This window comes from Microcebus murinus, chromosome 14 (genome assembly GCF_040939455.1).
Source record: "Microcebus murinus isolate Inina chromosome 14, M.murinus_Inina_mat1.0, whole genome shotgun sequence".
In the NCBI taxonomy this organism is placed as follows: domain Eukaryota; kingdom Metazoa; phylum Chordata; class Mammalia; order Primates; family Cheirogaleidae; genus Microcebus; species Microcebus murinus.
The window spans coordinates 24,926,217-24,942,572 of NC_134117.1; the positions used below are offsets into that span (position 1 = coordinate 24,926,217).

Genomic DNA, 16,356 nt, shown 5'->3' on the forward strand with positions numbered 1-16,356 from the left:
TAGGACAGCCTGAGCCAGGGGCTGAGGCCTGGCTGGAGAGAGGAGGGTAGGAAGGAGGCTGCTCGCCGGGGCGAGAGGGCCTGGGCTGGTATCTGTGTCTTGGGCCGGGGAGCAGGGCAGGGAAGAAGCGGGTACCTCTGTGACAGCATGACGGCTCTGTGCTGGATTTCACGCCCACCTGCTTGAGGTCACTGGGCCCCTGCCAAGGCCCTAGAGGGTGGGTGAAGGGCCAGGCCAAGGGGACTCAGCCTACAGACCTGTGACATAGCAAAGCTCTGGTGGGCCATATGGGCTTGTTGGTTTGACCCAGGCTTCAGGAACTGGGGCAGAAAGCGGGGTGGACTCTCCCGAGCGCTGATGTGTCCTTAGCTGAAGGCTGGGGTCCAGGGCAGGGGACTCTGGCCGACCTGATTTCTGCTGCTCTCTCCTTCAGCAGAGTAGGCCCCAAGCCACCTCTTACCCAGGGCTGCTGTCTGGGACCACATCTAAGGTCACGGCGACTGGTTGCCCCAAGGAGTCCTGGGGCTCAGGACACTTCTTTCTGTCCTAAGGATGCCAAGGCCTGTTTGCCTGGGGCCCCCTCCACTTACCGTCAGGGAATAGGCTATGCTGAGCACAGGGTCGGGTCACTCTGAGGCCAGCCTGCACTGGGACTATTCCAGGGCTAAGGCATGAAGGCCTGCCCTAATGGGGGGCTTGGTGACCTCCGTCTCTTGGCTCCATCCACTGTGGTGGCCCCTGGCCAGGTCCTTCAGGGTGTGTAGGCTAACCCCAGGGGAGAGGGGGCTGGGTGGGGAATGGTGGGAGCCCGGGCAGGCAGGCAGAGGGAGGGAGGGAAGGACACTGACAGCAGAACAAATGCTTGTAATTTTATAACCAATCGCGGTGTGTCCGTGGGGGGCCGTTTGCGCCTCCACTCAGGACCAATCAGCCTGACAGAGCTATGAGTCTGCCTGAGTGAATGTGAGCAGCCCCCCGCAACACCACTTACTGCAATCTCATTACCAGCCCAGCCCAAGACCGGAAGGGGGAGCAACTCGGCCACAGAGAGCCAGGAGGGAGCCAGGGTGGGCCTGGGACCAGGAGGGCGGCAGGGCAGGCCTGGGAGACCCAGCAGCTCAGAGGGAGGGGGAGAAGGAGGCAGAGCCTCAGAAACATCACTTAGGAAGCACCTACCGGGTGCTGAGCATTTAGGACCCTGACAGGGCACAGGCCCCTGCCCTCAAGGGGCTTGCAGTCTGCTCAGGGCAGATGGACAGATTACAGACAGACGGGCCCTGGGGAAAATGGGGCTGGAGAGAAGTTACCAGAGGGCAAGGAGGAAGCTGAAGGACAAGGAAGGAGAAGGACAGAGTCCCCAAGCCAAGCTGGCACTGGGCAAGGGGCTAGAAGGAGAGAGGAAGGAAGAGAGGGAGGGGAACCAGAGAACCCTCCGGACTGTGTAGAGCCTGGTAGAGTCCGGGCAGAGAGCAGGGGACTGGGAGAGAAATGCCCACCCACGGGAGGAGAGCAGGGCAGCTGGGGGAGGGGCAGCTGGCCAGTGGTGATATTAAAGGACTGCCTTGCTGGATATCTGGCTCTGGGGATGGCTATGTGCCCATTAGTCTCTCTAATTGTCAAAAATCTAATTTAGTGTCTGGAGCCGGGGCTGGCCTCAGGTTAAATGGAGGGAGGCAGGCCTCGCCATAAATCCGCCCGCCCAGCCTGGGCTGGTGCTAATTCTGCAGTTAAGTGAGGGGGTGAGGAGGGCACAAGATGGAACAGGCAGGGCCCTGGAGAAGGGGTGTCCCTGGGTAACACTGTATGCCAGCCCCCATGTGCTAGGTCATAGCCAGGCCCTCCTCCAGGGGGCCTTGCCTGGGGGTCTCATTTGGACCATTCAGGGGAAGTGCCTCAAATGTGACATGAGCTCAGGACCAGAAAAGTCTCTCACTGGTCTGCTTGGCTGGGATTATAAGACTATCAGCCCCTCGTCCCCCTGGACGTACTCAGGTTTCTAAATGAGTTCTGCTATTGCAAGGTGGCTGGTGGGAAGGGCACATTTCCTACATAAAACCATGAGCCTTTGATGACGAAGGGGGCATGGAGACTCATACTATGTGACTACGTGGTCATCACCTAGCAGTTCGCTGGGGATGGCCTCAGTGATGAGACCATGTGGCATTCAGGAGATGCCTGGGGAGTAAAGGGCCATTCCTTAGTGGAGAGAGAGCACTCCCCACTGGGCTGCCCAGCCTCTCCTTCCTGAGGACCTGGACGGCCACTGAGCATCCCGTGGCCTGAGCTGGTGGTGGGGCTCTCCAAGCTGCGCCTGGCAATCTCACACCTCACTCCCCTCAGAGCTGCTAATTGAAAGCAAGGGGTGTGGCAGGTGCAGTGGGAGAGGTGGGGGGACTGAGAGGCTTCCTTGCGAGGCTCCGCTTCCATGGGGGGCGGGGGTAAACAATTTCTCCTGGCTGCAGCTCCATCTCACCAGGCACCCACTTGGCCTCTCCTGCTGCTAACAAAGTGTCTTTAATTAGCAGCCTAATAAAATGCTCTTAATTGGCAAGAGCCAATCAGGAAGAAGAGAGGTTTCCTCCCCCTAGTCACTGCGGATGGTGGCACAGCTATAGGTTTAAAGGGAAGCGGGATTCTAGGCCCAGCTTGGGGTTAGGAAGCAGTGGCTACAGAGGTGAGTCTTCCCAGGGCATGCCGGAGCCCCACCCTTCCTGGGGGAAGAGCTCTGACACAGGGTTTGAAGGTGAAGTCCCTAAACCCTTAGGCTCAGCCTCTGCTCAATTCTGTGCTCAGGAGCCCAGCTGGCGAGGTACACAGCTGAGTGGATGCTAGCAGCCCCAGAGTGGTCTCTCCCGACTTCTACCTCCCTACCTTCGCTCTCTAGGGCACTGCCTGTTCATAGCTGCTGGGGAGGAGACTTCAGTGTGGTCTTGGGCAACATGGGCCCCTTTTCTTGCTCCTAGGTTTCCTCATCTCCAAAAGGCTGGGCGTACCTCATGCTCTGACATTCTTCTAGCTCACGCAGGGATAGTTCTGCATAGGGGCCCTGATGTCAACCACAGTCTAAGATTGCTCTAAGGACCAGTGGAGGGCTGGGTGTGGTGGCTCATGCCTGTAATCCTAGCACTCTGGGAGGCCAAGGTGGGTGGACCATATGAGCTCAGGAGTTCAAGACCAGCCTGAGCAATAGCGAGACCCCATCTCTACTGAAAAATAGAAATAAATTAATTGGCCAACTAAAAATATATAAAAAATTAGCCAAGCATGGTGGCGCATGCCTGTAGTCCCAGCTACTCGGGAGGCTGAGGCAGGAGGATCGCCTGAGCCCAGGAGTTGGAGGTTGCTGTGAGCTAGGCTGACGCCACAGCACTCTAGCCCAGGCAACAGAGTGAGACTCTGTCTCATAAAAAAAAAAAAAAGAACCAGTGGAGTCCAGATAGACAGTGAGACACAGGCTGATAGAAGCAAGGGGCCTGGTCAAGTGGGAGGGGTATTATTAATACCAAAAGCCCATAAAGGACTTTTACTATTCTAAGCTAAGACAAGGATGGGTCAATTTTGAGAAGGGTCCTGTTTGTGAAATAGAGGAGGTGAGAAGAGGATGAAGAACGAAGAGTCCCCTTCTGTCATTGCCTGCAACCTTGAACTTATCTCCCTAGATTTGGTTTAAGCAGGGAGGGTTCACTTGGGAGCAGCAATGTTGTCCCCCAGGTGGCCAACAGTGCCTTCATTCTCACAGTTTGTTGGAGTCTCCCTGAAATTGCTCCTGGATGTGAGCTCACCTGTCTTATAAACTGATATTTTCTTACTGCTGAGGGGCAGAGAGAAACTCAAATTCTGGGCTTAGGTTGGGTTGTGGTTGGCTATGGTGACCAATTTGAAAATTAGACATCAGTTTGGCTTTAATTTAATTTGACATGATGGCCATGTGCCATGGCTCACGCCTGTAAATCTAGCACTCTGGGAGGCTGAGGCAGGAGGATTGCTTGAGCTCAGGAGTTTGAGACATGCCTGAGCAAGAATGAGTCTCGTCTCTACCAAAAATAGAAAAATTAGCTGGGCATTGTGGTTCGGGTATGTAGGCCCAGCTACTCAGGAGGCTGAGGCAAGAGGATTGCTTAAGCCCAGGAGTTTGAGGTTGCTGTGAGCTATGATGATGTCACTGCACTCTACCCGGGGCAACAAAGCAAGACTCTGTCTCCAGAGGGTGGGGGGGGGGGGAATCAACACGGACTAGGACTTGTATGCCAGGGACCCTGTACTTATTCATGTTATCTAGCCCTGACCTCTCTCAAGCTGGTTTTCTCATGTCAGACTATCTTAAAATGTATTAAATCTGTGTACTCTCTCCTCCCTCAATTTGTATATTTAAAAACATATTGTCCTGTTGATGTTGGGGCAAAGAGACAAGACACTTAGAAAATTCACTTTAATCTTATATTTGTAATTTAAGTTACTTTTTTCTGAACAGTTAAAAAAACCAAAACACACTCTATTACCATGATCCTAGGCTGTGAACATATTGGTACATTGACTACACATCACCATAACGTAATCACAAAAGTCAAAGCAGTCAGTACTTAAGAGTCTAGAGAACAAAGAACTGAACCAACCAAAAGCTTTCAGGGAAGCTCACAAATTGTTGCCAGGCCTGTCCCCATAGCTGGAGTCTACTGGCCACCCCTCAGATCAGTCTGAGTTGGGCTTGAGTGATTACTGATTTGGGAAGGTGTTAGTTTCCTTGGTACCCAGAGGTCTGACCTCCTAGTTGGTCTTTCCCTTCAGTGTCGAAGAAGGGGAAGTGTTAGGAGGGGAGATAACACTTTAAAATACTATTTACTGTATTGATCCTTAATAAAACACACACAAACACAGCCAATCAGGGGCTAAGAGAACCAGCTGGGCTGGTTGGAAAGCACATATTTCGGATGTCATCTGCCTCCAGGAAATTTCAGATCATAGGTACTCAACTTTCAATAGAATGGTTTCTAGGTATCAACACAATAAGTTCCACCTGAAATTAGGCAAACAAAATCATGCTCTTTTGATTTCTCTCCTTGGCTCCAAGGATTCTGACATCACGAATGAACTACAGGTAAAGAAAACAACAAGCAAAACTCAAGTCTTATTCCCTTAAGAGATGGCTGTCTTTCCAGAACTATGTTGAGATTGTGGTTAAAGTAAGGGGCTGTGGTCGTCAGTGATCAGCTGTGTGGATGAAGCCCAGGGAGATCAACTCAGGCTGTAGCCATTGGGTGCAGTTGAAAGTTTGCTGAAATCCAAATGGGGAAGGAGATTTGAAGTGCGGATGAAAGTGATATGGTAAATGTGACTGACCATCAAAGAATGTGAGGGTCACAGGAGGTGGGTATCTAAGCATCCCATTTTCTACCTGTAAGTACTTTGGATTGCTCCAGAATCCAGCTTGCAGCCCAGCCCTCAGGGTTGTACTATTCTGGGTTGGACTGCTCCACTTCAGAGGGTATTGACATCTAAGGCAAAAGGAAGATGTTAATGAGGTCAACAATATCAAGGTATCTAATCCAGTTCTAGGGAAGAAAAAAAAATAGCCCTAATTATTCCCAGTATTCCCTATCCTCCCTCTACCCTAAGCCCTTTGTCTCCACACACAATCAAGTGCTAAATAAGGAGTAGACCAACCACAGGCACCAAGGAATGGTACCAGGAGTCAGCAAAGAGTGCATTTTTTTTTCCTGGAGCTTTAGATTATACAAAAGAAAAATAAAAAAAGATTGTTCTTACTCAAGCAAAAACCAGAATGATTTGGGGGTCTCAGGGTCTTTTCCAGTTCAGAAACAAGTTATGAGAGCTGGACTTTATTACTTGTCAATAGAGTTCCAAAGAGAATCCCTGTCTTGAAGGAGACACCAAAAAGAATTTTGCCAGGCGACAAGTGTAAAAGGCCTCCCATACATAATTCACATCCACTTTCAAATTGCACATAAGTAAAAAGATGTTTTCAGCAGTGAAATAAACACACGTGCAGCAAGGCATGCTGGTCTTGTCCAAGCAGCCCCAGTGTGGACCAAGAGGTCACATGTGTCCACAACAGGTGTAGGTGCATGCACACGCTCCTCATCCACTTCAAAGGGGTCTCAGCCTTCTTTACAAAAGGTTCTTTCAGGCCCTACATTGAGAAGTGAATTTTAGTGAGAAGAGACTAATCTACAATTGGGATATTTTGCTTCAGAGCCAAGGGACACCTTCAGCTCATTTTCTACCATTCCTTTAAATGTGTTGAGACTTTCTTTGTTTCTCTTTTGTTTTTAAAAAGGTCAAACTTTACATTTATTCTAGCCCAGTTGGGGCTTAGTAATAATCAATTCCCACTGAAATCACGCAGAGATGGTAAGTGGGGTTTACCTTCTCTGGAAATGAACTTCTACTTACCTGATTATTTCTTCTACAATGAACTAGTAAATGACCCCCAGAGCTGAGAAATGTGAACAATTCAAGTTTTTCAGACCACTTAACTTCATTCCCATTTCCATCAGCAGCTCAGGACAACTTGGAAAATGTCCTCAACCGAGCTAATGGCTCCACATCTGCAGGGTCCACCCTTGATCTCATTTATAATGTACTGGACAAGTTTCAAAATGGTCTTAGAAACAATATACCTTCAACTGAACCTAGATGGGAGAGTGAAACCCCAGGCACCCATGAATATTCAATAGCTCCCACTTTTGAACAGCAGCATATAAGAGAAGGGCTAGTATAGTTATGGCTATTGGACAATATTTTGAGATAGCTTGAAACCAATGCCTCTTTCGTGTCTGACTTGTGTGTTTTTCAGGGCTGACAGCCCTCTACCTTCATCTGTAGCAAAATCCTTAACCAATCAAAAAGCCATTAATAGTCAACGCAATAGACGAGGAACCCTGATAGTGGCTAAGTAGAAAACATTTCTCTGTAGGATTTGGATAGCTGAGAAGGGAATTATACTGAAAATATTTCTCAGGCAACAATGTAACACTACACTGGGTAATATTTTCTCAACATAACCTGGAACTAAAAGCTTAAAAGTACTCATAAGCAGGAAAGGGGAAAGGTAAAATGCTTATGCATAACCTGCTTCTTAATATGTAGTAACAACATTCAGTCTGGACACATTTTGGGAGAGGGCTACCTTCTTGCAAATCAGAAGGAAAAGTGAAGGGGCTTCTCTCTCCCTACTCCCCTCTGCTGAGCTAATGGTGGCCTGGCTTTAGGTAACTTGCAACTGGCCCTCACTTTCTGTTTTTATAGCAGCGGGTTAAAAAGTGGCTTTCTTAAACTCAACTACTTTGATTAGGAAGGAAAACAATGGGCCTGACTGCTCAGCTTCCAAGGGAAATGTGAGACGGTACCATAGCCTCAGGGTGTTGGCCGGGCTGCCTGTGATACCCGAGATGGCTTGTGCAGATCCACGTGTGCTGGGGAAACAAGCTGGGTGTGCGTTAACAGCATTTCCTGTGCTCTCAGGTCGGTATGGCACAAGTGTCCTTGTGCCTGAAGCCCGCTGGCTTGGGAGCCCACACAGCTGCCTTCCAAGCTGCCAGGTGAGCCTGGCCCTTGCTGAGGTCCATTTGTTTATGTTGTTTACCAACTGCCAGAGAAATTTTATTGGCTGGGGAGAGTGAAGAGCAAAATAAGTCCAGGAGGAGGAGGAAATGAAAGAAGGCAGTTTCTGCCCCATTAATAGACCCTGTGTGCCAAATGTCACCCTGATCCTCTCTTTCAGGCAGCTTTGCCCTTTTGCACATACAAGGTGTGGGCGAAGCAGAGGGAAGGTTCTGTGGTGCAAGGATGAGATGGTTAGATTAATTTTTGAGAGATAATACTTACTGACCTAAATGAAAAAGAAAATCAGTTTTCACTCCTGACCATCTCTTAAGCTACTCCGACTGTGGTCTTTGCAAGATACAGGCGCCTGGGTGTGCACAGGCCCTGATGAGGAAATCTGAGATGGGAACCATTATGCAGAATGACTCTGGCCATTTCAAACCTTTCTGTAGGCTGAGCCTTACCAGTGATTTAAGATGAAGTACAATGCTTTTTATTACACACCTAATTGTTAATGAGAGGAAATGCAATCAGCAACTCCTTTCCACACTCTACATGGAATCGAGGAGACTGCTGAGTCCAGAAAAGATGCAGCCATTGATGGAGCCCAGGAAATTTCTCCCCCCATTGCCTCCACCTTTGGGTGGAAGGAAGGAGAAGAGAGAAGAATTGCAAATATGACGAGAGTATCATGTCCAAGAATCCACTGTTGCCACGGGGCACTTGCAGCAAAAGCCTGGGTTTGGAATTTTGACTGAACAGTATTTAACTCTTCCAAGTGCTGCACTTTCTAGCTGATCTGCCTCATGCTAACTGAGGACACTCTCTTCATATACTTTCTTCTCAGGTGGAGCAGAGAAACAGTTTGGGGGGTGGTTGGGAGGGTAGCAGGGAACAGGGACAGAGAGAAAGAGAAGGGAGGCAAGAGGCCCAGATCTTCTGGTATGTGTATTCTTATTTTCTTTCCTTGCCCTGGAGGCCATACAGAGAGAGCTCTGTCTCCTCCTAAGCATAGTGGGGCTGGGCAGCTCTGGCCAGGGAGACACTGGGTGCTGTCTGGATTGAAGGTGCATACACCTCTTCCCTAGAAGTGGGTCTCTCCCAGTAGCCTATACAGGGAAACTAGTTCTTCTGCTTAATGGCAAAGCAAGAGAGATTCTGGCAAAACACTAAATATATTTATAAGTCATCTTTGTCTGGAACCAAATGGGGAAAAAATAGGTGCAGAGGGGAAAAGATGAGGGGAGGTGAGGTTTAAAAGTTCCAATCATTCATGAAAGATAGAAGACATCTTCTGGTAGCAGCACTGAAGCAGTCAGCCGTGCTGAGTAGACCGTCCTGGGCCGACTGCAGACCAACTGTGTCCCAACGGGAGTCTCAAAGCCCTGCTCCCCAGCTAGTCCGGGGAAACCGGGTAGTAGTTTGGTTGTTACTGTTGTTGCTCGTCCTGGTGTTGGCAGATATGTTGAATACCGCAACTTGAATGAGTCCTGTGTGAAAACAGAGCAAACAGTCATTAGCCCCTTTCCCTGTATTTCTTATCTGCTCTAAAGAGGAAAAGAACATTCACTTAGTTGCTAACAGGAAAAAAGGCTTAGGGTACTTCCTAACACCTGCTCTCTGTCCATGCCATGCAGGAGCTTCTGTCAAAGGCTACCTGGCCTGATTATGGGGACTTATACAAAAAGCATGGCTCCCTGACCTGCTCAGGGCTGTGCTGTTCAAACTAAGTGAAGTCTTGAGGCTAAAGTGACCACAGTTGGCGTAGCTTTCACCTGCTCCTTGGAATGGCAGAGCAGGATGGGGAGGCTCAGGGTGCTTTACCCCAAGTAGCCATAAAAAAAGTGGTGCCACTAACAGAAGTGGGGGAGTCGAGGGAAGCTGGCCTGGCTGTGTGGCTGAGGGGTCAGTCTGACTGAGGATGGGAGCACCAGAAGTGCTCCCGGTACCTTCAAGGACAGATATGTAGATGACAGCTCGTCATGTGGCCTGGAGAGTAAGGCAGAGGTAGAACTGGAGATGGACATTTGAGCGTCATCTACACACTGAGATGAGAGCTGACACTGTGGGAAGAGATATGGCAAGCTTATTCCCAAGAAGGAAGGGAGCTTAGATAAGGAAGAAATGCCAGAGACAGACTCTTAGGGGATGTCTATGTTTTAGGAATGAGGAGGGACGGAGACACAAACCATCAGAGAGCCAGGAAGAATGGTAAAAATGGCAAAATGCCATAGAAGTCTAAGGAAGAGAGAATTTTGGCAAACGAGGACATAGGTATATGGTGATTACAATAGTAATAATAATGAACACTTTTCACTGAGGCCGGGTTATGTGCTAGGCATTGTGCTGAGCACTAACAATTTTCCATACAGTATCTCCATGCAGCCCTCATGCGAGCTCTGTGAGTAGGTACTGCCAGCTCTGGGAAGCTACCTGTCCAGGGGCACACAGCTGATGTGACTTGGCTCAGGAGGCTGAGGAACAAGGAAGCCACATTCTTCTGCAAGAGTAGGGGATGCTGAGGCAAGCCCAGTTGGGTGTGAACTACCCTTGGTGGTTCCCTTGGCAGGAACACCGCAAAAAGAGGTGCAGAAAAGCGTAGTGAATGTGCACTGCCATGAGAGCTGAGTCAAGTGTGAGAAATGAGAAATCCTACCACCAGCAACGTGCACCAGTAGCTAGTATAGCTTTCCCAAACTAGTCATAACCTAGTGTGTGTGAACTGGGTAGGACACCTGGTATGATCTGAATACGTTGTAATGGGTATAGACAACCTGGGTACTTTTAGAATCTTCCCCTGCTTGAGCGAGAGGTTCGAGACCTTAGTGGGAAGTACACTGGGTTCTCACCAACTTCAGAGCTACTTCTGAGGTCAAAAGACAGGACTTCATCTTGGAGGGGGTGGAGAGTGGGAATAAGGATAAAAAAGCTACATTTTATAACTGAATGATACTAACAAGGCAGAGCTGCCAAGATGTCAGTGTGACATTTCACCAAGAGATATTTGAATTCACACATTAGATTATCTACTTGATTTAAAGGATCTCCATGGGGGGGGGTGTCTTATTTTTTGGATACAGAGTCTCACTCTATTGCCTGGACTTTAGTGCTGTGGCATCATCATAGCTCACTGCAGCCTCAAACTTCTAGGCTCAAGTGATCCCCCTGCCTCAGCCTCCCAAGAAGCTAGGACTATAGGTGTGTGCGATCATTCTTATGCACTAAGTTTTCTATTTTTTGCAGAGATGGGGTCTCATTCTTATTCAGGATTGTTTTGAACTCCTGGCCTCAAGTGATCCTCCCGCCTTGTCCTTCCAGAATCCTAGAATTACAGGCATGAGCCACTGGCCCAGGGCTCTATTGTGGGTATTATTTGATCTGGAATCATTACAGTCCTTAGTTTTCAAACTAATTTAAATCTCATTTTATTTTTATAACAATCCTACTAGATAACTAGAGCAGGAATGATTAGTGCTACCAACAAGTGGGATCCCAGAATCATCTAGAACTGAGGCTGGCTACCTTGGTGACAGGCACTACCCACTGTGGCAGCTCCAGCCCTGTCTCATGTTGTCTGTTGCTTCCTCTGCTTTACAGGACTTGGTGAGTTGAAGAGCATGAGAAAGCTGCATGAATTCGCAACAGCTTACTCCTAGCACTCCATCTCCCATGCACAGTACTATGTACATAACTCTTTCCATACCTGGGCAAGTATGAGGTCAGTGTATGGTTATTTATCTGGAGATGTAGGTGTATGTTCGAGAAGGGGAACGGGGAGGTTCTGCTTGGGCAGCTGGATCATTTAGGAAGTCCCAGATGAGGATTGTGTCATCATGTGAACTGCTGACAATCTGGAATTCATCAAACTGGAGTCGGAAAACTCTTCCGGAATGCTCCTAAAGCAGCAGAAACAAAAAGGGTAAGAATTTGAACTACTCAAAATCAAAAGGACATAAATTCAGCAACATGTCAAAAGGAGTCTATGGAAAGGTAATGGAGTACCGTTAATTTTTTTCTACCATTTAGCAGTTTTAAAAATATACAGAGAAAAGGTAGGATGAAAAAGTCAAACACTAGACAGCTGTAAACAATGTAACATTCTTCACAATAGCCAAGATATGGAAAAAAAAAACAAAAAAACAAAAAAAAAACAATGTAACATTCTTCAGCCAAAACATGTTAAATAGCATGCTAATTTCTCTCTGCCAACACTCCTTGGCTTAGGCTGAATGAAAGAAGGACCTCCCTGGCCTTCTCCTTTCTCTGTGTCTCTAAGTTCCTTCTACAATCAGAGGCCAAGGGTTCGCAGGTAGTAAGTGTGCTGATAAATATTTATCAACCAAACTTCCCCAATTTGTAAAACCACTGGTAGATTTTCATAGCATAAAAATCCTTACAACGGCCAGTTTCAAGCCACCCATGCTTGAAACCAGATTGTAAAATTTAAGAGTATCAGTAATCCTAGCACTCTGGGAGGCCGAGGCGGGAGGATTGCTTGAGGTCAGGAGTTTGAAATCAGCCTGAGCAAGAGCGAGACTCCATTTCTACTATAAATAGAAATAAATTAATTGGCCAATTATATAGGAAAAATTAGCCTGGCATGGTGGCGCATGCCTGTAGTCCCAGCTACTTGGGAGGCTGAGGTAGGAGGATTGCTTGAGCCCAGGAGCTTGAGGTTGCTGTGAATGAGGCTAAAGCCACGGCACTCACTCTAGCCTGGGCAACAAAGCGAGACTCTGTCTCAAAAAACAAAAACAAACAAAAAAGTATACCTAACAGTTGGCTCTCATTAGAGGGTATCAGCCTGTTCTAGTATACCACTGGCAATAACGACCACCCCAGTCAAGATGTAGAATGTTTCCAGTATCTTGGAAAGTAATCTCACAATCCCCCACCAGTCAATGTTACCATTATTAATTCATTTAGTCTGTTCTTGGATTTCTTATAAACACACTCATACAGTATTGTATTCTTTTGTTCCTGGCTTCTTTTGCTCAACATTCTATCTGTAAGATTCCTTTCTGCATATAAAATAGTAGTTTTTTCTTTTTTATTACTGGTTGATATTCCAATGTATGAACATACTATAATTCTCTCATTGGTGGACATATGGGCTGATTATAGTTTTGGGCTATTGTAAGTAAAGCTGCTGTGAACACTTAGGTGCACGTCTTTGATGGATATATGCACCTATTTTACCCAGGAGTGGAAATGCTGGGCCATGGATTAGGTGTCTATTAGTATTTTTTAAAATGGAGACAGGGTCTTGCTCTGCTGCCCAGGATAGAATGCAGTGGTGTCATCATAGCTCACTGCAACCCTAAACTCCTGGGCTCAAGTGATCTGCATGCAAAGGCATGCACCACCACACCTGCTTAATTTTTCTGTTTTTTGTAGAGATGTGGTCTCACTATTGCTCAGGCTGGTCTGGAACTCCTAAGCTCAAGCAATCTTCCAACCTCAGCCTCCCAGAGTGCTAGGATTACAGGCGTGAGCCACCATGCTCAGCACCTATTACACTTTTAATTTGCATTTTAAAAAATAAAGTTGAGGAAGTTCCTCTATGTTCCAAGTTTGCCAAATTTTTTTTTTTAAATCATGAATGGGTGTTGGATTTTGTCAAATGGTTTTACTGCATATATTGATACAATCACGTGGATTTGTCTTCTTTAGCCTGTTGATGTGATGGATTTTATGCATTGATTTCTGAATGCCGAACCAGCCTTGCATACCTAAAACAAATCTTTGGCTGCAGTGTACAATTCTTTTTAACACATTGTTGGATTTGAGTTGTTAATATTTTGCTGAGGATTTTGTTTTAAATTTAAGAGTTACTTCATTTTACACTGATATATTACTATCTATTTATTTATTTGCAGACAGGGTCTTGCTCTGCTGCCCAGGCTGGAGTGCAGTGGTATGATCATAGCTCACTGCAACCATGAACTCCTGGGCTTGAGTAATCTTCCTGTCTCAGCCTTCCAAGTAGCTTAGACTATAAGCACACACCATCATGCCTGGCTAATTGTTTTTTGTAGAGACACAGTCTTGCTATGTTGCCCAGGCTGGTCTCGAACTCCTAGCTGCAAGCAGTCTTCCTTCCTTGGCCTCCCAAAATGCTGGGATTACAGGTGTGAGCCACTGCAACTGGCTAGCTCCTTACTTTGAATTTAATGTTCTTCTTTTAGTTTTCGCAAGTGGAAGCTTAGATTACTAATTTTAGATCTTTCTTTTCTAATATATGCATTTAATACTATAAATTTCCCTCTAAGTACTGCTTTCACTGTATCTCACATATTTTGATAAGTTGTATTTTCATTTTAATTTATTTTAAAATACTTTTCAATTTCTCTTGAGATTTCTTCCTTGACACGTGTTATTAGAAGTGTATTGTAGGCCAGGCGTGGTGGCTCACACATGTAATCCTAGCACGCATGTAATCCTAGCACTCGGGGAGGCCGAGGCAGGCGGATTGCTCGAGGTCAGGAGTTCAAAACCAGCCTGAGAAAGAGTGAGACCTCATCTCTACTATAAATAGAAAGAAATTAATTGGCCAACTAATATACATAGAAAAAAAAAATTAGCCGGGCATGGTGGTGCATGCCTGTAGTCCCAGCTACTGGGGAGGCTGAGGCAGGAAGATTGCTTGAGCCCAGGAGTTTGAGGTTGCTGTGAGCTAGGCTGACGCCATGGCACTCACTCTAGTATGGGCAACAAAGCGAGACTCTGTCTCAAAAAAAATTTTGTTAAACTATATTTTATGTCCCAGACTGTGGTCTGTTCTGGTGAATGTTCAATGGGAGTTTAAGAAGAATGTGTATTCTGCTGTTATTGCATGAAGCATTCTATAGATGTCAATTATATCCAGTTGATTGATGGTGTTGCTGAGTTCAACTATTTTCTTACTGATTTTGTTGCCTGCTAGATCTGTCCATTACTGATAGGGGGTGAAGTCTCCAACTATAATAGTGGACTCATCTATTTTTCCTTGGAGTTCTGTCAGATTTTTGCTTCATGTGTTGTGATACTCTGTTGTTAGATGTTTACACATTAAGGACTGTTATGTCTTGTTGGAGAATTGGCCTTTTTATCTTTATGCAGCTTTATCCCTCATAATATTACTTGCTCTGAAGTCTGCTGTGTCTTAAATCAATATAGTTACTCTAACTTTCTTCTGATGAGCATTAGCCTGCTAGATTTGTTTGCTAGGTTTGCCATAACAAAGTAGCACACACTGGGGGGCTTAAAAAACATAAATTTATTTCCTAAGGTGTCAGCAGGGTTGGTTTTCATTCTGAGGTTTCTCCCCTTGGCTTGTAGACGGCCACCTTCTCCCTTTATCTCCACATGGCCTTCCCTTAGCATGCCCTTTTTTTTTTTTTTTTTTAGCATATTATGGGGGCACAAGTGTTAAGGTTACTTATATTGCCCATGCCCCTCTCCCCCCTCGAGTAAGAGCTTCAAGCATGTCCATCCCCCAAACGTTGCACATCTTACTCGTTGTGGTTGTATATACCCATCCCCTCTTCTCCCCTCCCACCCTCCCGACATCTGATAAATGTTACTCCTATATGTCCACTTAGGTGTTGATCCGTTAATACCAATTTGCTGGTGAGTACATGTGGTGCTGGTTTTTCCATTCTTGAGATACTTCACTTAGTAGAATGGGTTCCAGCTGTATCCAGGAATATATACAAGAGGCGCCATATCACCATTGTTTCTTAAAGCTGAGTAGTATTCCATGGTATACATATACCACATTTTATTAATCCACTCATGAATTGATGGGCACTTGGGTTGTTTCCACAGCTTTGCAATTGTGAATTGTGCTGCTATAAACATTCGAGTGCAGGTGTCTTTTTCATAAAGTGACTTCTGATCTTTTGGGTAGTGGAATTGCTGGATCAAATGGTAGGTCTACTTGTATCGCTTTGAGGTATCTCCATATTCCCTCAGCATGTCTTCATCTCCCCTCTCCTAAGGACATCAGTCATATAGATTTAGAGCCTTGCCTAATGACCATATTTAACCTTAATTACTCTATTTTATTTTTTATAGAGAGGTGGTCTCATTATGTTGCTCAGGCTGGTCTCCAACTCCTGGGTTTAAGCACCCAGGTACCTGGGTCTAGAGGTGTGCCCAGCTTAGTCACTTCTTTAAAGCCCCTATCTCCAAATACAGCCACATTTTGAGGTAGTGAGGTCTTAAGACCCCACCATAAATTTTAGGCCCATAACATATGATATATTTTTCTCTAACCATTTACTTTTAATCTGTATGTGTCTTTAAGTAGGTTTCTTACAGACAACATATAGCTCATTCTTGTTCTTTGATCCACTCTGACAAACTTTGTTTTTAAATCTGAAGCAGGAAAAATATAAAGAAAACCACACCAAGATACATCACAATCAAATTGCTGAAAAGCAGTGATAAAGAGAAAATCTTAAAAGCAGCCAGAGGAAAAAGATACATTATGTACAGAGGAATGAAGATAAATACTACTAGGCTCAAGCGATCCTCCCTTCTTGGCCTCCCAAAGTGCTGGGATTATTAGGCATGAGCCACTGTGCCCAGCCTGGAATGACACCATTGAAATGCTGAAGGATGCTGTCAACCTAGAATTTGTTAGCCAGCAAAAATATCTTTCAGAAATGAAGGCAAAATAAAAACCTTTTCAGGCAAATAATAGCTGAAATTATTTGAATATACAAAATATTAAAGTAAGTTCAGAGCAAATGATATCCAATGGAAACATGGATTTATACAAAGGAATGGAGAGCAATAGAAAAGGTA

At 46.0% G+C, this 16,356-nt stretch overlaps 1 protein-coding gene across 10 annotated transcripts in view; it reads right to left on the reverse strand.

The window, feature by feature from the left end:
* Positions 1–4,423: 4,423 nt before the first annotated feature.
* The window catches only part of BTRC (beta-transducin repeat containing E3 ubiquitin protein ligase), a 185,743-nt gene continuing 173,810 nt past the window's right edge, over positions 4,424–16,356 (reverse strand). For all 10 annotated transcript variants that reach the window (XM_076009832.1, XM_076009836.1, XM_012769203.2 and 7 more), the window contains 2 exons: positions 11,267–11,459; positions 4,424–9,053 (listed from right to left, as the gene is read on the reverse strand). In XM_076009832.1, coding sequence (XP_075865947.1) covers positions 11,298–11,459 — 162 coding nt within the window. In that variant the 3' untranslated portion in view covers positions 4,424–9,053; positions 11,267–11,297. The remainder of the gene's footprint in view (positions 9,054–11,266; positions 11,460–16,356) is intronic.